Source organism: Caretta caretta, chromosome 1 (genome assembly GCF_965140235.1).
Source record: "Caretta caretta isolate rCarCar2 chromosome 1, rCarCar1.hap1, whole genome shotgun sequence".
Lineage (NCBI taxonomy): Eukaryota > Metazoa > Chordata > Testudines > Cheloniidae > Caretta > Caretta caretta.
In genome coordinates this window covers 36,279,097-36,299,731 of record NC_134206.1, presented here as the reverse complement: position 1 = coordinate 36,299,731, position 20,635 = coordinate 36,279,097, and the positions used below count along the sequence as shown (strand labels likewise).

The following is a 20,635-nucleotide window of genomic DNA, read 5'->3' as shown; positions in this document are numbered from 1 at the left end:
AAAATGCTACAGTGGCATCGCTGCAGCTGCGCTGTCATAGAGCGTCAGTTTAGACACTCACTACAGTGACAGGAAGGAGTCTCCCATTGCTGTAGTTAAACCGCCTCCCTGAAAGAAGGAATTCTTCTGTCAACCTAACGCTGTCTACATCGGGGTTTAGGTCAGCACAGCTACGTCTCTCACGGATGTGAATTTTTCACATCCCTGAGAGACATAGTTATGCTGATGTAAGCTTCCAGGGTAGCCCCAGATCTTACTTTGGAGATCAGAGTGACAATCAGTTTGGCAAAGACTCTGGATGACAGCAATTGGCTAGTTCATAAAATTAATGACAGGTTTCAGAGGAACAGCCGTGTTAGTCTGTATTCGCAAAAAGAAAAGGAGTACTTGTGGCACCTTAGAGACTAACCAATTTATTTGAGCATGAGCTTTCGTGAGCTACAGCTCACTTCATCAGATGTATACCGTGGAAACTGCAGCAGACTTTATATACACACAGAGAATATGAAACAATACATCCTCCCACCCCACTGTCCTGCTGGTAATAGCTTATCTAAAGTGATCAACAGGTGGGCCATTTCCAGCACAAAGCCAGGTTTTCTCACCCTCCACCCCCCCCACACAAATTCACTCTCCTGCTGGTGCTAGCCCATCCAAAGTGAACTCTTTACATAATCAAGTCAGGCTATTTCCTGCATAGATCCAGGTTTTCTCACATCCCCCCCACCCCCATACACACACAAACTCACTCTCCTGCTGGTAATAGCTCATCTAAACTGACCACTCTCCAAGTTTAAATCCAAGTTAAACCAGAACATCTGGGGGGGGGGGGGGGACAACACTCTCACAAGTCTTGGGAGACAGGCCAGTCCTTGCCTACAGACAGCCCCGCAACCTGAAGCAAATACTCACCAACAACCACATACCACACAACAGAACCACTAACCCAGGAACTTATCCTTGCAACAAAGCCCGTTGCCAATTGTGCCCACATATCTATTCAGGGGACACCATCACAGGGCCTAATAACATCAGCCACACTATCAGAGGCTCGTTCACCTGCACATCCACCAATGTGATATATGCCATCATGTGCCAGCAATGCCCCTCTGCCATGTACATTGGTCAAACTGGACAGTCTCTACGTAAAAGAATAAATGGACACAAATCAGATGTCAAGAATTATAACATTCATAAACCAGTCGGAGAACACTTCAATCTCTCTGGTCACGCAATCACAGACATGAAGGTCGCTATCTTAAAACAAAAAAACTTCAAATCCAGACTCCAGCGAGAAACTGCTGAATTGGAATTCATTTGCAAATTGGATACTATTAATTTAGGCTTAAATAGAGACTGGGAGTGGCTAAGTCATTATGCAAGGTAGCCTGTTTCCTCTTGTTTTTTCCTACCCCCCCCCCCCCCAGATGTTCTGGTTTAACTTGGATTTAAACTTGGAGAGTGGTCAGTTTAGATGAGCTATTACCAGCAGGAGAGTGAGTTTGTGTGTGTATGGGGGTGGGGGGGATGTGAGAAAACCTGGATCTATGCAGGAAATAGCCCGACTTGATTATGTAAAGAGTTGTCACTTTGGATGGGCTAGCACCAGCAGGAGAGTGAATTTGTGTGGGGGGGTGGAGGGTGAGAAAACCTGGCTTTGTGCTGGAAATGGCCCACCTGTTGATCACTTTAGATAAGCTATTACCAGCAGGACAGTGGGGTGGGAGGAGGTATTGTTTCATATTCTCTGTGTGTATATAAAGTCTGCTGCAGTTTCCACGGTATACATCTGATGAAGTGAGCTGTAGCTCACGAAAGCTCATGCTCAAATAAATTGGTTAGTCTCTAAGGTGCCACAAGTACTCCTTTTCTTTTTTCATAAAATTAATGTTTCCTCTGCACTGTGAACTTCAGGAATTATTTCTTGATTGGGATATGCAGGAGATTCTCCAAAACCTGTAGAGAGGTGAAGAGGGAGCTTTTTCATTCTGAATTGTGTTCTTCAAATCAAAAGTTTGTTTCAGGATAGAGCTAGGCCTGTTTGTGGTTTTTTTAATGGCAATAAAAATCTGGAATACCATTCCTAGTATATTTCTGCAGGCATAACACTGAGTATAGCTATTACCTTATGACATACAAATTTTTGAATAGCCATGAAGATTGCTTGAATTTTCTCAGGGCTGAGTGGAAAGAACAATATCAAAAACCAAGATGATTATAACAGGGTCTAGTTAGCACAAGGGTTGGCAACCTTTCAGAAGTGGTTGCCAAGTCTTCATTTATTCACTCTAAGTTAAGGTTTTGCGTGCCAGTAATACATTTTAACCTTTTTAGAAGGTCTCTTTCTATAAGTCTTTAATAAATAACTAAACTATTGTTTTATGTAAAGTAAGTAAGGTTTTTAAAATGTTTAAGAAGCTTCATTTAAAATTAAATTAAAATGCAGAGCCCTCCGGACCGGTGGCCAGGACCCAGGCAGTGTGAGTGCCACTGAAAATCAGCTCATATGCCGCCTTTGGCACGCGTGCCATAGGTTGCCTACCCCTGGGTTAGCACATGAGGGCAGGGTGGAAAATAAGTTTTCTTCCACTCCCTGCCTCTGCATGTGCAGGAGGGGACTAAGTAGCTTAGGTACAGCTGCTCACTGCCCCCACCTGCATGTTAAGCCTAGCAAATGCAGGGTTGTAAGGGGCTTTTTTTGCCACCTTATTCCACTCCATGAGTGCACAGATAGTCATGATCTGGGCCATACGATGTCATATTCATTTGCCATAGAAATGAGAAAATTCCAACTTTATAAACTAATACAAAAGAAAATCATGTAGCAACTATTGCCTCATTCATTTAATGAACTATGTATCAACTCTGTGGAGTAAAATTATCAGATTCAATGTAAACCCAGTGAAAAGGTTCATTAATGGACAAATCTTAGCAGTAATGCACATTATTTACATACTAAATCTTTCATTCAGAATTTTTTTGTGGCATTAAGTTGTTTTTGAAATAACATTATAAAATCAGTAATTTATTTTTCCATTTCAGTTTTAGGAATATATTGAAGAAACCATGGACAATCAACAGGATTTCATTAGCATCTCAACTTGCAGTGGAATTTCTGTTCCTGAAAAGAAAATCAACTCCTTAGTAGCTGAAGATCATGGTCAGCAAATTCTAAATGTACTACAAAGTTTCAGAGAAAATAATATCTTTTTTGACTTTAAAATACTTGTGAAAGATGAAATAATCCCCTGTCATCGTTGTGTACTAGCAGCATGCAGTGACTTTTTCAGGTAAGCCTACTTTTAATGTAATTTTGAAGAGAGTGGTTATTTTTAAATTCTTGCTGTGAAAGTATAACTACAGAAATTAAGGTAAATCAAAGTGACATATCTATTCTCAGCATTTTGAGCAAAGTAATTATTCATATTAAACTCAGGTCCAGTCATGCATATTACCAAAAAATGGAGTGACCCTTTGTCTGAGGTGCATACAGCAGTCTGCATTCTAAAATGTAAATGTAGAATCCTAATTAAATATTGTGCACTGGGAAGACTGTGCATGTCATCTGTATTTGAATGTCCACAACACAAAATATGGTTTGACTTAATGTGGGGAGGGCCAAACCCTATACCTCATACATTCTTATTGTAGAATGCCCACAAGTAGATCATGAATATATTTATTATTATACATTTTTCCATAACATTTTCTGCAGCATGGGGCACGGGTCACTTGCTGGAGGATTCTCTGCACCTTGAAGTCTTTAAACCACGATTTGAGGACTTCAGTAGCTCAGACATAAGCTAGGGGTTTGTTACAGGAGTTGGTGGGTGAGATTCCGTGGCCTGCGTTGTGCAGGAGGTCAGACTAGACGATCATAATGGTCTCTTCTGACCTTAAAGTCTATGATTGTATGAATAAACTTCACAAGGGGTTTCTCAGATAAGTAGACAGTAGACTGATGCTTACGGGGTGACTTGATCACAGTTTATAAGTATGTACATGGGGAACAAAATGTTTATAATGGGCTCATCTATCTGGTGGACAAAGCTATAACAAAATCCAATGGCTGGAAGTTGAAAGTAGACACTTTCAGACTGGAAATAAGGTTCATTTTTTTTAACTGTTAGGGTAATTTGCCACTGGAACAACTTACCAAGGGTTGTGTTGAATTTGTGTCATTGGCAAATTTTAAAATCAAGATTGGATATTTTACTAAAAGATATGCACTAGTTCAAATAGGAATTAATCCAGGAAGGTCCTGTGGCCTGTGTTATTCAGGAGGTCATATGAGATAATCACAGTGTTCCCTTCTGGCCTTATGATCTATGAATGAATCTATAAATGCCATATGTATGACTGAAAAAACAAAAATCCCAGCAATTTTTCAAAAACTTCAACTAAACGCAAAATCCAGCCTCAAATTTGTGGCCTTCCCTGTGGTAACTGGAGCCATAAATTAATTAATGAATAACTAACACTCATCTATGTACAGGATGTAGTCCTTTCAGTTATAATATAGATGATCTTCATTGCCAAAAGACCCTGGCTAACCTGTGCTTCAGTAAAGCACTAACCTGCAAATCTACACTGAAAGATTTCTAGGTTTACATTCACTGAGGCAGAAAATTTCAGTACTTCTGTTGTTATGAAAAGCAAAACTAGTACAAGTGAGATTATGTTTCCCAGAGATCAAAAAAGGAGTAACATTGCTGCCCAGCCTTGCCATGGCATAAACTCAAGCCCTGGGATACTTACTGCTGATTGTCCCTCCTCCCAGTTTCTCCACTTGACCTCCTTTAACAGAAAAAAAATTCTCATTCTAGCTCCTACAAGAGTGAAGGGGAACTGGTTGGTCATACTAAGTGTAGCAGGAGGCCTTTAGAAAGGCTGCCTCCATAACCCTACTTCCGCCTCTTTCTGCAGCAGTTCTTAAGATAGCTACCCCTGCACTGCTCTACATTCAAGCTAGTGATGGGAATAAGTAAAGATGGGGAGAGAATGAGAAGCTGAAGGAGCTATGGTTCATTCTTCCACTTCAGCAAAAATAAGGCTGATGTTCAAGATATTTTTCTTTCCCTCAAATACCCTGAATTCTGCACAAAGGAAGTCATGTTTCTCAAGAACTACTGTTGAAGAAGGGAGGAGTGATAAGAGAAGGGATGTTTATTTCTATTCACTTCACTAGATGGATCTTCTTCACTCCTACAGCAGAGTTGCTTACAGGAGCAGTGACTGCCTAAAACCATCCTACCTCCTCTCAGCAGTAGAAGCCTTACAGTTTTACACTTAAAATGCTGCAACGCGTCAGTGAAGATGCTACTGTGCCGATGGGAGAGCTTCTCTCATCAGTGTAGTTAATCCATGTCCACGAGAGGCGGTAGCTATGGGGACAAGAGAAACTCTCCCACAGAGCGCTGTCTGCATCAGGGGTTAGGTTGGTTTAACTGCATTGCTTAGGGGTGTAGATTTTTCACACCCCTGAGCAACATTGTTATACTGATGTAAGTTTGTATTGTAGACCTGGATAGAAAGGAGCAACACTAAATATCTTAGTTTTTCATGGTTTCATTTAGAACATAGGTGGGGCAGGCAGTTGACATGGCAAAGTGTAGGTCCAAAGTGTAGGTCCACTACTTAGTGGGGAAGGAGAGCTAATAATGGACAACACAAACAGAGGTGTTTAATGCTATTTTGCTTCAGTCATCACTAAAAAGGTTAATTTTGACCAAATGCTTAACACAATTAATATTAACAACAAAGGAGAAAGAACACAAGCCAGAATAGGGAAGGAATAAGTTAAAAAATATTTAGATAAGCTATATGTATTCAAGTTGGCTGGGCCTGATGACATTCACCTGGGGTATTCAAGGAACTAGATGAAGCAATCACAGGACCCTTAGTGATTTTCTTCAAGGATGGGTGAGTCCCAGAGGACTGGAGCAGGGCAAACATAGTACCTATCTTTAAAAAGGGGAACAAAGAAGACCTGGGGAATTGCATACCAGTCAGACTAACTTCAATTGCTGGAAAGATACTGGAACAAATTACTAAGCAGTTTGTAAGCACCTAGAAGATAATAGGGTGATAAGTAAGGCTGTGAGTTTGTCACGGAGGTCACGAAAGTCCCAGATACCATGATTTTCTGTGACCTCCGTGACTTCCACACTGGCCTTTGCTGGGGCAGTCTTGGGCCCCCGCACACCACCTCCGCAAGCAGCAGAGCTTGGGTGTAGGAGGGGGCAGGAGGTTGAGGCACAGGACAGGGTGAGGCAGGCTCTGGGTGGCACTTACCTGATTGGCTCCCCAGAAGTGGCGACATCCCCCTCACTCAGCTGCTAGGTGGAGGCATGGCCAGGCAGCTCTGCATGCTGGGTACGCAGAGGTCTGCACTCTGGGTACGCAGAGGTCTTCCAGGGGGTACATCAACTCATCTAGATATTTGCCTAGTTTTACAATAGGCTACATAAAAAAGCACTAGTGAAGTCAGTACAAACTAAAATTCCATACAGACAATGACTTGTTTATACTGTTCTCCATGTCCATTAAAGATGTTATCAGTTTAATCTGCAGCAAGGGTGATTTAGGTTAGATATTAGGAAAATCTTTCTGACTATAAGGATAATTAAGCAGTGGAACAGGTTATCACCAGAGGTTGTGGAATCCCCCTCACTGGAAATTTTTAAGAACGTACCAGCCAAACAGTGTGTCAGGGATGGTCTAAGTATACTTGGTCCTGCCTCAGCAGAGTGGGATAGACTAGATCAGTGGTTCTCATACTTATTGATCACACCTCCCTTAGAATCATAGAATCATAGAATATCAGGGTTGGAAGGGACCCCAGAAGGTCATCTAGTCCAACCCCCTGCTCGAAGCAGGACCAATTCCCAGTTAAATCATCCCAGCCAGGGCTTTGTCAAGCCTGACCTTAAAAACCTCTAAGGAAGGAGATTCTACCACCTCCCTAGGTAACGCATTCCAGTGTTTCACCACCCTCTTAGTGAAAAAGTTTTTCCTAATATCCAATCTAAACCTCCCCCACTGCAACTTGAGACCATTACTCCTCGTTCTGTCATCTGCTACCATTGAGAACAGTGTAGAGCCATCCTCTTTGGAACCCCCTTTCAGGTAGTTGAAAGCAGCTATCAAATCCCCCCTCATTCTTCTCTTCTGCAGGCTAAACAATCCCAGCTCCCTCAGCCTCTCCTCATAACTCATGTGTTCCAGACCCCTAATCATTTTTGTTGCCCTTCGCTGGACTCTCTCCAATTTATCCACATCCTTCTTGTAGTGTGGGGCCCAAAACTGGACACAGTACTCCAGATGAGGCCTCACCAATGTCGAATAGAGGGGAACGATCACGTCCCTCGATCTGCTCGCTATGCCCCTACTTATACATCCCAAAATGCCATTGGCCTTCTTGGCAACAAGGGCACACTGCTGACTCATATCCAGCTTCTCGTCCACTGTCACCCCTAGGTCCTTTTCCGCAGAACTGCTGCCTAGCCATTCGGTCCCTAGTCTGTAGCTGTGCGTTGGGTTCTTCCGTCCTAAGTGCAGGACCCTGCACTTATCCTTATTGAACCTCATCAGATTTCTTTTGGCCCAATCCTCCAATTTGTCTAGGTCCTTCTGTATCCTATCCCTCCCCTCCAGCGTATCTACCACTCCTCCCAGTTTAGTATCATCCGCAAATTTGCTGAGAGTGCAATCCACACCATCCTCCAGATCATTTATGAAGATATTGAACAAAACTGGCCCCAGGACCGACCCTTGGGGCACTCCACTTGATACCGGCTGCCAACTAGACATGGAGCCATTGATCACTACCCGTTGAGCCCGACAATCTAGCCAGCTTTCTACCCACCTTATAGTGCATTCATCCAGCCCATACTTCCTTAACTTGCTGACAAGAATACTGTGGGAGACCGTGTCAAAAGCTTTGCTAAAGTCAAGAAACAATACATCCACTGCTTTCCCTTCATCCACAGAACCAGTAATCTCATCATAAAAGGCGATTAGATTAGTCAGGCATGACCTTCCCTTGGTGAATCCATGCTGGCTGTTCCTGATCACTTTCCTCTCATGCAAGTGCTTCAGGATTGATTCTTTGAGGACCTGCTCCATGATTTTTCCAGGGACTGAGGTGAGGCTGACTGGCCTGTAGTTCCCAGGATCCTCCTTCTTCCCTTTTTTAAAGATTGGCACTACATTAGCCTTTTTCCAGTCATCCGGGACTTCCCCGGTTCGCCACGACTTTTCAAAGATAATGGCCAATGGCTCTGCAATCACATCCGCCAATTCCTTCAGCACTCTCGGATGCAACTCGTCCGGCCCCATGGACTTGTGCACGTCCAGCTTTTCTAAATAGTCCCTAACCACCTCTATCTCCACAGAGGGCTGGCCATCTCTTCCCCATTTTGTGATGCCCAGCGCAGCTTACATCCTCCCTTCTTTGTGTATGTAGTAGTTTACACCCTCCCGCCACACAAGTACATATACCAATACAAAAAAATCAACATAGAACTCTCACTAAATATGAAAAACAGTAAGGCAATGATTCAAACAGAGCCAACAATCCATAGTAAAAAGAGCAAAACTGCAACTGTGGTCACTGCTTACAATGAAATGTGCACACCATGTTATAGCAAATGGATTAACATACAGATGCAATGACTTTGTATAATGCTGTGCAAGCTTAACAGATATCCATCAAAATGCACAGCGTCATCTAGAGTCAAATGCACCATGCCATCTGAGGGTCTAGTATGTCTGGAGCAATCAGCTTTGCTAGTTATTCATTGCTGTGGGTAAAATGTGCACTGTATGTTTTTTCCCCCTAAAGCTTCTTACACCTCCCCCCCAGAGGGGCCTGCCCCCGAGTTTGAGAATCTCTGAACTAGATTATTCTTGAGATACGTTCCTGCCATACATTTCTATGGTTCTTTGTTGGTCTACAGGAAATGTGATGTCACCAGCATTGTCTTTTCACCAGCAGTTATTAGTATGCAAACTTCACTGATTCTAAGCTCCCCACTTTAGCATCTCACTAATCCATGCTAGATAGTATGTATTGAGTAATGCAAATATAATCAAAGCAAATTACAGTACAATTTGCAGAATGTCATTTTTAAATATTGCAGAATACCATGAGCCAAATTCAGCTTTGACACAAGTAGGAGTAATTGAAATAGAGTTGCACACTTTCATACCAGAGCTGAATTTTGTCCCAAGAATGAAAGAACATAGCACAGTGGAATGGAAATGGCTTATAAAAAGTCTGAATATAATTGCTGGTTGTGTACTCTCTTCACTTCAGTGAAGTGCCACAGAGTGCTTCAACCCTTACTTGCTTTCTCTTGGAACTTAACCTCTTGGGGTATGTCTACACAGCCCACAGTAGTGAGCCTCCCAGGCTGTGTCAACAGACTCAGGCTCATGCTACTTCACTAAAAATAACTGCATAAATGTTGCAGCTTGGGCCCTGAGGCCTAGGGAACAGTGTGGGCTTCTGAGCTCCAGATGCAACTTTAAAGAACTGTCTACACAATTATTTTGACCATGGTAGCACAAGCCCCATGAGTCCAAGTCTGTTGACCCAGGCTGGGAGGCTTACTGTGTAGACATGCTCTTGGTGACAATAAGTGTGCGTGTATGGAGGGTTCAATGCAGGAGTTGTGATCTTATTGTGATGTGACTGTGACTGGCTGCATAGTAACTTCCCTCTCTAGGGGACACAGGACACTGGGACCACACAAGAATCATATTCAAAAAATCTCTCCCTCTCTATTGTTTGGCAGAATATAGGGGCTAGGAAGGAAGTTGCTTAAATTTTGGGACTGCCAGACAGCCAGACACAGTTGGTTTATAAACCAGGCACAAAGAGATCAGGGACCAGAATGGGGGAAAGGGTGTTCTTATTACAGGAGACTGTCAAGCAGAAACTTAGCATAAGAACATTTACCATGGGAGTGTGCTTGTATCCCAGAAGAGAGGGGCTTTATTTTGCGATTGTATTTGCTCCTGGGTATATCAGTGTGTGGGTTCTAGAAAAGCTCCACCTGTCACAGTGACATTTTAAGTTTAAATCATTTAGGATAATGTATCATGGGATGAGAGGAGAGGAGAGGTTCCACAAGGCCCTTCATTTTTTCTCTCCTATACCCTATTGATTGGTGATATCTGCTCATGGCTTTAACTACCATCTTTACATTGACTCAAAATCTACCTTTCTGCTCCCAGGTCTAATTCCCTCCATCCAATCCTGCATCTCAGCCTTGTTTTCTGGCATCTTTTTGTGGATGCCAACTTAAATTCCACAAGGCCACAGCTAAGCTCCTGATTTTTTCCACCATCCCCAAACCCTTGTTATAACTGTGGACAACACCACTATCTGCCCAGTTGCTCAGGTCTGTAACCTGGATATTAGCCCTCTCTTTTAACCCGCCATCAAGGCTTTGCCTGAATCCTACTTCTTCCAACATAATATTTAAACTATTGATCCTTTCCCCTCTGTCCACAGTGTCAAAACTCATCTTGGCCCTTACCATCTCATGTCTTGGCTATGACAACCTCCTCCTCCTCTCTGGCCTTGACAGCTGCAGTCTTTTCCCTCCCCTGCCATAAATCTATTAAAAATACTGCTGCCAAGATCATTTTCCTAGCTAATCCCTTTGATCAGGTCACCCTTCTCTGTTCCTCCATTGGCTTCTCCTTTTCCATCATATCTAACATATGCTTCTTGTCTTGACCTTTGAGGCCCTTCATATTTTAGGCCCACTTAGCTTATCTGCTGTATTATTTTATTGCACCATCTAGATCAGTGGCTCTCAACCTTTCCAAACTACTGTATCCCTTTCAGGAATCTGATTCGTCTTGTTCACCCCCAAGTTTCACCTGACTTAAAAACTACTTGCTTACTTAATCAGACAAAAATATAAAAGTGTCACAGCACACTATTACTGAAATTGCTTCTTTCTCATTTTTACTATATAATTATAAAATAAATCAATTGGAATATAAATATTGTACTTACATTTCAGTGTATAGTATATAGAGCAGTATAATCAAGTCTCTGTCTGTATGAAATTTTAGTTTGTACTGACTTCACTAGTGCTTTTCTATGTAGCCTGTTGTAAAACTAGGCAAATATCTAGATGAGTTGATGTACCCCCCTGGAAGACCTCTGTGTACCCCCAGGGGTATGTGTACCCCGAGTTGAGAACCACTGATCTAGATTTTTTTTCTGGATTTTTTTTTCAGTATAGTGTTTTCTTGTCTTCTGTTTGCTAGATCTATAATGTTATTTAATTTGTGTATATGTCTCCTGTATTTTACTGCAGAGCCATGTTTGAGGTTAACATGAAAGAAAGAGATGATGGGAATGTTACTATTAGTAATTTATCACCCAAGGCAGTGAAGGCTTTTCTCGATTATGCCTATACAGGAAAAACTGAGATAACAAATGATAATGTGGAAATGTTCTTCCAGTTGTCATCATTTCTTCAAGTTTCACACCTCTCCAAAGCTTGCAGTGACTTTCTAATAGAAAGCATTGATCTTGGGAACTGTTTACAATTGTTGTCTATATCAGAAAGTTATGGTTCTGTTCATTTGTTTGATCATGCACTAGAGTTTGCACAGCACTGCTTTTCCTTGCTACTCAAATCAAGTGATTTCTTGGAGATGAATTTTGAGATATTACAAAAATGTATTGAAGCAGATGAGCTATATGTTCTGGAGGAAGAATCTGTGTTGAAAGCTGTCCTACAGTGGACCAAACATAATTTAGAAACAAGACAGAAGCATCTCCATCACTTGATTAAAAAAGTGAGATTACATCAGTTACCTGAAAAGACACTGAAGGACTTGTTGCATTCTGAAGAATATTTGCTTCAGAGCACTGACTGCTTAGGAATAATCAACGATGCAATTAAAAGTGTACAAAACTCCAGTGGCCTGTTTCCAGATGCTCGTCCTTCAACAACAGAAAAATATATATTTGTTCACAAGACTGAAGAAAATGGAGAAAACAGACACACATTTTGCTATAACATCAAAACTGATAAATGGAGAGAACTGCCCCACACACACATAATTTATCTGCCAGGGTCAAGTTTATCTAGTTATGGAGAAAAAATATTTATAACTGGTGGGTGCAAAGGGAACTGCTGTAGGACTGTTAGACTTCATATTGCTGAACCCTTTCATGATGCCACTGACCAGACTTGGTGCTACTGCCCAGTCAGCAATGATTTCTCCGTAGTGTCAGCTATGAAAAAACCAAGGACTATGCACACATCTGTCATGACTCTAAATCAGTTATTTATAATAGGTGGAAAGACTAAAGGAGCTCAAGACATCAGAAGTCTTTTGGATGTGGAATCTTACAATCCTCTCTCCAAAGAATGGAAATCTGTAAGTCCGCTACCAAGAGGCATATACTATCCAGAAGCAAGTGCATGTGAAAATATAATTTATGTCCTTGGTGCTGAAGTAGAGATTACTGATGCCTTTAATCCATCTCTGGATTGTTTCTTTGAGTATAATGCTATAACTGATCAATGGTCTGAGCTTGTAGCAGAGTTTGGGCAGTTTTTTCATGCAACTTTAATCAAAGCTGTTCCAGTGAACTGCACATTGTATATATGTGACCTTTCCACCTACAAGGTTTATAGTTTTTGTCCAGAAACTTGTGTTTGGAAAGGGGAAGGATCTTTTGAATGTGCTGGCTTTAATGCAGGAGCAGTTGGAATAGAAGATAAAATTTACATACTAGGTGGTGATTATGCTCCAGATGAAATTACAGATGAAGTCCAAGTCTACCATAGCAACAGGTCTGAGTGGGAAGAAGTCACACCAATGCCAAGAGCCTTAACTGAGTTTCATTGTCAGACGATTCAGTTTAATAAATACAGAGACCCATGGTCATCTGTAGGGCAGTGTGCTCTGGAGCATTTTGAAACATTGTGAGTTATATGAGTCTACTTAAATGCACAAGTTTTTAAAACATATTATTTTTAGCTGTTGCTATAGTTTTTTGCAAATAGTTTATATTATATTATAAACATGTTCTGTTGACAACTTATGTTGTAGAATTGATTGTTTTTATGGTAATCATGTATATCAACTTTTACATAGGTTTATATGCAACTTCTTTTCAGATGTCGTTTGAATAATTTGCAGAGCAACATCACTTTTCAAGAAGTATAGTAATAGGGGTTTAATTTTGTAATATCTATGCACTTTTACTTGTATCTTCATGAATGCCCCCATGGACAAATCGCTGAGCAAGAAAATTGTGTTGATATTTTTCCTTCATAACTTATGGTGTAGAAATATGCTGAATTTTTTGTTTAACCTGAGCAGAGGGGCTGTAGACATCATTGTGTCAGTTTACTCTTGCTGCATTGACAATAACAAGAGCAAATGCCAAAGAGGGCTTCACATTCACAAGGCATTGATTGACTCTGGATATTTAATGTGAAGGGAATAATGATTTTTACAGTTTTATTTCACTGTGGCCTGTTTTCCCTACTCCTGTACTTGCTGTCTGTCTTCATCCTGAAGCTGTTGTCAGACACCTCTGAGACTGACACTATTTTGTAAGCAATTGCTGTATGGTGTGTGATTCACACAGCAGCCTCCTGCACCTTTGCAGATGGTCATCTTGGCAGTGTTGTCAAACACAACTAGGCCAAAAGAGCAAGATTCTTGAGGGTGCTCTCAAAACTAGGTCTTCCATCTGTCAAGTGTATAGTGCTACATACTACAGCCATGTCTATACTACTGGCTAAATCAGCGTTGCTGCGATCGATGCCGCGGTATTGATTTAGTGAGCCTGGTGAAGGCACGCTAAGTCCATGGGAGAGTGCTTTCCCATCAACATCTGTACTCCACCTCCCCGAAAGACAGAAGCTACGTCAACGGGAAAGTGTCTCCCATCAACAATAGTGCGGTGCAAACACTGCTGTAAGTCAACCTAAGTTACGTCAACTTCAATTATGTAATTTACGAAACCAAAGTAACGTAACTTGGATTGACTTACAGCGTTAGTGTAGACCAGCCCTAAGTCACTGGGCTGGCCTCTGCAGTAGTTTGTATCACAGATTCTAGATATTATTGCTTAAATTAACTGAATTGGAAGAGTGTGTGTTTCAGTGCATATAAAATACCAAATACAATACTGAAAAATACACAAAAAACCCACACTTTAAAAATCAAAGTGGACAAGTATTTCTAAAGTCAAGTAATTGATTTTTTTTTTAATTGTAAATAGTGTGTGTTTTAACTGAATTAAAAGACACTTCAGGATATGTACTTTCACTTTGTACTTCACAATCCACCTTAGGTGTAGAAATACTATATGGTAACCACTAAGTATATTGCTTAGCTTTTTTTAACATAGTAAGCTATTATAATAAGAATGTTAAACTTGCAATGGATTTTTAGTATTCCTATTAATCTACATATAGGTCATGGGGAAAATTTAGCCCCCTCACCTCCAAAGTGGATCTTTCACAGAGGAAGAGGTGCTAATTAAGGTGTGCACACCCATTGCTGGGCTGCACGCACAGAGACAAGCACGGGAAGACTGGAAATAAGGAAAGAAGACAGACATCTGTCCTGTGGAGGGGTATTAGCCTGAAAGTAGCCTTCACAGAAGGGTTCTGTAATTTTCTACAACCTGGATGGGAAAGATTCCTTTTCTTTCCAGTGCTCGGCCCAGCTACTTGAATTTGCCCTAATGAATAATGTATACTATAGTGACAGTATATTTGAAACAGTAAACTCATGCTATGCTAGACAGAATTATACTAAGCATTTGGCTATAGCATGTATCCTGCTTAAGCAATGTAAAAAAGTTAAAATTGCAGGGGAAAAGCTATAGAAATCTTTTCTGATAGTTTAGACTATCTGGATAATTTTAGAAAATACCACATGTGCATTGGGCTGGCATTTTGGAAAGGTCAAGTCAGTATTAATGTCTGGAATTGACTATCTCTTTGTGGCTGTTTTTTGTGGCTAATATTTCTGTTTCAAGCACTATACAATCTAAGGCCCCAATCCTGCAATTGGTTATGCAGACACACCATTGAAGTCAGTGGGGCTCTGTGCTGGTGAATGGTTCTGTCCACCTGGGCCTTTTAGGATTGGGCCTTAACACAGGTAGTTCATAGAATTATATTAATATTTTTAGGGCAGTGCTAACTGCAAAAAAAAAGCAGGGAAAAGGCAGAATCTTATGCTTTCATGCACACATCCTATTGAAAGTGTTTTCCAGAAGTGCCTAATATACACTGTCTTTCTCTTGCTATAAACCCCATAATATTTTAAATGGCAGAAATAAGATTTTAATTCTTCAGTTGGATTTCTGTGATTTTAGTGAGACACAGTGCATGTGACTATAGAATGGTTAAACCTACCAAATCCCCGTGAGTCTAGCTGCAATTGACGTCTCCCCTATGTGCAGGCCATAATGGCCACTTTTATCAGATCAGTCTTAGATCAAGATTGCACCAGTCAGTACCAGGTATTCTCAGATGTTACCTGCTCTATTACAAGGAAATAAAGACAAAAACAAAAATAGCACTGGCTTAATAATTTGGTATCAGACAGCCATATGAAGTTAGCCAATATTTACCAAGATGACTTTCATAAGAACATAAATGAAATTTTGTAAATTTAAAGAGACTGTTCTTTAAATAAATCTGTAGTTTGTAATAAGATTTAGGTCAAATTCTGTTAACAAAAAATAGTAAACAGTTTGCTATTGGTATTGAGGTTTTAGTGTCAAGAAGGTAACATCTACTTTTATACTACTTTTTTTCCTAGATAATCCCCGAATTTATTTACAAACTATGGTTAAATATAATGTACTTCACAATCCTCCCACTGAAAGCAACTGTCACTTGGGTTAGAACACAGCGGTTGATTCTTAATGCAAAGCAAATGTTCAGAACAATTCAGGAAAAGTGAAAAACATCAAAATGAAACCGCAAGGAAAAAATCTAAGTAACTATATAGTATAATAACCCAGTTTCAGATTTGGTCAGGACACTGAAGCTAACACTACTATTCTTGCAAAATCTAGGATGGAGTCTTACTAACCATGAGTTTTTACAACCTAATTGTCACTTCTCATCAAAAATATAGGGCCTCATTCTCCACTGCTTTGTCCTTGTGTCGTAGTTTACACCCATGTAAAGTGAGTAAAATTGATGTAAAATGCTAGGACATGTTGGATGTGCAGTTTATCAAGGTGTAAATGACAGGTTCAAGGGAATAGAGAATCAGGCCCATAGTATTTTTAACTATCACCATCACTAGCAACTTGGAGGGCTACGGTCAGCATTGAGTCAGGGGAAAGAATGACACCAACTGAATCACAAATAGTATTTATTATGTAACAATCTGACTTTCTTTGGAGGTCTTCTATCCAAGTACTGTTTAGGCCTAATCCTGTTCTGCTTTGGGCATCTGATGGAATCATAACCCAAATGGTAAAACTCTCACTATTATTTATATCTGTATTTTGTCAAATATATATATAATGATGCTTCACTCAGATTTTTATTTGAAAATAGATATGTTCCTTTAATATTTTCTTAAAGCCGTGCTACATTTTGCATATCTAACAATGACTAAGAAATGTCTTTAAATCCAATAAAATATCTGTAAACAAAACCCATGTATAATTGATGAGAATGAAACCACGTGAAAGAGCTGACTGAAATGATTTTTTTTTGCTCATAACTATAATTCAAGAGGGAAGCAAAATTTAAGGCACAGGTAAAAAAGAGGTGGTAGTAGATGCAGTCATTAAAAATTGAATGTTGTTTGTTTTAAAATAGCAGGCCAATTTCTCTGCTAGTGCAGCTTCACTGAAGTTAATGCAATTACACCAGCAGATGATTTGACCCACTGTTCCAGGCTAAACCATGTACAATGCTATGTGCTGCCTAAAGATCATAAAGCATTTTACGCATGTGCATTAAGTGGCTTTAACTTTTCTTCATCTATGGAGAGCACGTTGCTGTCCTTAAAGCACAAACAACTAGTAAATTGCACAATGCATCCTCTCAGAGGAGTAGCACTTACCTTTAGGTACCTCAGTGTTACACAAGGGCATGGAGACGACAAATGTAAGACATGTGGCTTGGTTAAGCAGTTACTTTTGTTCTGCCCTTCTGACACCATTGTTTCAGTGATAAAAATGGATGTGTGAGGTAAAATAATTTGTCAGTTTAACATATGCCTTGACTTCATTCCTAATTTCCCCACTTCTGTTATCCCATGAATTAGCAACATTTCTCTCAGTCATTTCTACACAACTATTTAAAAATTTTTACATATCCTACATCTGTCACAGGTCAGGGCCACAGCACCTGTATTCCCCCTCCATGGTACCCTTAAGAGCTCCCCTTCTAGGCTCCCAGCTCCTCAGGCAAAGACCCACATCTCTCTTACTTATGACTGAAGTTTTTCTAGGCTGCACAGTTCCCTGCCTACACTGTGATATCCCCAGTAAGCCAGACCACCTAAAAGGCCAAAGGCCAACCTCTGCACTTTGCTTTCTCTCCAGAGGCTATGAACAGCATAATTGTCCAAAATTATAAGTTACCATACAGCTTTTTATAAGCAAGCACATTTATTGTTAAAGTGAAAGCATTACAGAGAAAACATAAAAATATAAAAGAATCTATATACATGTTCAAAATTTACAACTGAGTTTACCCTGTGCATTACAAGTTCATAACTGTCCCAGGTTCAGAACCAGAAGAGCCATGAATAGTTCAGTCTTTCCTTTATAATAACTTGGGCCTTTGATCTTGGCCTCATATAACAGGTAATCAGCAGACAATGGCTCATGTCTCAGGGTATAACTTCAAAAGACTGAGTTTTTGCAAACAGGAAGTGGGGAATTTGCATTCACTTCCCCCTAGCTATTGCCCAGGAAAACAACTTAACACATGTTCCAAAAGTCCATTTTTGTCGGGCACATTGTTCAATATAGTCCTTTAATACCACCACCACCACCCTCGGTCTCACACCTGTCATAGCTCCCCCCTTGAGAGGTTACATACAATCACAGCCCACAATAATGCATAAACCATTCATTTAATACAATGGACCCCAAAAATACTTAATCTTAATTCAGTAAAGTCCCCCAAGCATACTGCAAGAAATTGCCTTATCTGTCACAACATCAAGCATTAAACAGAATGAAGTTGCTGAAAGGAATTTTATGACAATTATTTAATGTATGACTATTGTCATAATGCAGAATTATTTTAAAGAGATATATAATTCAAGTTTTGAATGATTTTTGGAGCGACTGGCAAACTAAAGGAAATTTTCCAGAGGCAGTACAATTTTTTTATGTGCATCCAGAAATGGAATTTGTCTACCACTGTGATTCCCTTTGCGTAATAAAAATGACCTGGGACTAAAAACATATAAAAGAAATAACAGGTGTTCCTCATGACCACATTTAGATTCACTTATAATGTGTTTATGATCCAATTCCCTACTCATGTTTGTGGTCATGTGTATTACAAATCCCAACTACAGATACTAGGAATGATGGTACACAGAATCCTGATATATGTACATTGGTGACAAATAATTACAAAGGAACAGATCTGGCAGTACTTAATCAGCTAAATTTCCCATGGAGTTTAATGTGTGCTTTGCCTGACTAAGGACTGCAGAATTATCCAATGATCAGGTGATAATGTGGTAGTATCAGTTACTTTACAGTTTCCATTGCCTCCAAAGAGTTGTTAGAATATGGTATGATATTTATGTAGCTATACAATTTACTAGGGTTATAATGGTACGGGAGAAAAAGGTAAATTGGCCCAATTCCTGCATTCAGAGAATTATATCTGAGAGCAGAATTGAGCTCAATGGTTAGGCATGTTAAACTAAAAACATGGCTTCAAAAGATAAGGGATCACATTCCTGCAATTCTTGTAGTCCTTAGTCATGTGAGTAATCTCATTGAAGTCAATGAGACTACTCAAATAGGAGTTACTTGTATGAGTAAGAGTATGCTTTATAAAACTGTTAATTACAAAAATCACAAAATTAATGTGAATACTTTTTTGTAATTATTTTCTTTTGACTTCTGTAGACTCTCAATACATTATGAATAAAGCACATTCTTTTAGAAAGCCCAGAACTAAACTGGAGAATGTGATTGCTCTAAAGAATAATAAACATTGCCTGTATTTTCACAGAATTATACTATCATGTCTGAAAGAATATAAATTGCATGTAAATGTATATGGTCTTATTTGTATTTAACATTAAACAGTACAACCAAAACAAGTAATTTATAATATTGACATATTGTATGTCAATAAATTAACATACAGCATGATTATTATAATATACAGTCAGCTAATATATGTAATTTCTTTAATATCTATTAGTTATTTTATTGAACCATCTTAATATTTTAGGAATGCTACATAAAATGTTATGACATGTTGGCAACATAAAAGGGTTTATATTTTAGTGGTTATCATAAATGTCAATATTAAAATTTAATATTTATTTTGTACTGAGCCATTATGTTTGCACAGACTTGGTGGTGTATTTTATTGTATTTATTTAATTATATATTATTTTCTGTATTATAAATAAATATTAGTAATCCATTAACTACAGGTTAAAGTTTAGTTATATTTGCAAGACAGGGTAGCTTTACTGGGTCAACTTTCCTTCATGTGACTCCATGAACTAAGCCTTCATTACCATGAGAAGTAGATATTACCACAGTATATAGATGGGGAGACTGGCACAACAAGGAAGGTATGTTGGCAAATTTTCAAAGGTGGCCTCTAATTCTGGGTGTTTTGAGTTTTTAGGTACCCAAATTGAAAGACTTTGAGACAATGTTCATTAAAATTAATGGAGTTACACCAGGAATAGATTTGGCGCACATTTATATCTGAACTTTTTTCTCACTTTACAATTCTTTTTCAACATCTGATAAAGAGTATAAGTCAGTAACACTAATATGCCATAGTTTTATGTGCTCTTCGGGCCTCACTGCTGTGTGGAAAAAATATTACTGATGATTAAGGCTGCGAGTTTGTCACAGAAGTTGCGGAAGTCCATGACTTTCCAAGACCCCCGGAACTTCTGCAGCGGCCGTTGTGGCTCACCCAGGGGCTGCATGAACAGCTTGGGCGGCCCTCGGGCCAGTCGCACTGACTGCTACTGGGGCAGTCTCCAGGCACCACGACTCCCCCCCCCCCCCCCCCCGAACAGCAGGAGGAGTTTGGATGTGGGAGGGGCTGGGGGTTGGGGCGCAGAAGGGCGTGAGAGCTCTGGGCAGTGCTTTCCTCAGGGGGGAGGCTCCCCAGAAGTGGCAACATCCCTCAGCTCCTAGATGAAGGCGTGGCCAAGCAGCTCTGCACGCTGCCTCCACCTGCAGCCACCACCCCCACAGCTTCCATTGGCCACCATTCCCAATGGGAGCTGCGGAGCTGGCAGTCAGGGTAGAGGCAGCGCACGTTGCTGCCTGGCGATGCCTCCACCTAGGAGCTGAGTGAGGGGGATGTCGCCACTTCCGGGGAGGCATGGAGCCAGGTAGGGAGCCTGCCAGCCCTGCCAACTGTCC

General features: G+C 40.3%; 2 protein-coding genes across 2 annotated transcripts in view; both read left to right on the top strand.

Moving 5' to 3' along the window:
• Positions 1-19,574, top strand: part of KBTBD3 (kelch repeat and BTB domain containing 3) — a 32,043-nt gene extending 12,469 nt beyond the window's left edge. The window contains exons 2-3 of the mRNA XM_048844332.2: positions 3,043-3,290; positions 11,343-19,574. Coding sequence (XP_048700289.1) covers positions 3,067-3,290; positions 11,343-12,972 — 1,854 coding nt within the window. The 5' untranslated portion in view covers positions 3,043-3,066 and the 3' untranslated portion in view covers positions 12,973-19,574. The remainder of the gene's footprint in view (positions 1-3,042; positions 3,291-11,342) is intronic.
• Positions 3,157-20,635, top strand: part of MSANTD4 (Myb/SANT DNA binding domain containing 4 with coiled-coils) — a 50,194-nt gene continuing 32,715 nt past the window's right edge. Inside the window, exon 1 of the mRNA XM_075127074.1 lies at positions 3,157-3,290. The gene's annotated coding sequence lies outside the window, so the exon portion shown is untranslated. The remainder of the gene's footprint in view (positions 3,291-20,635) is intronic.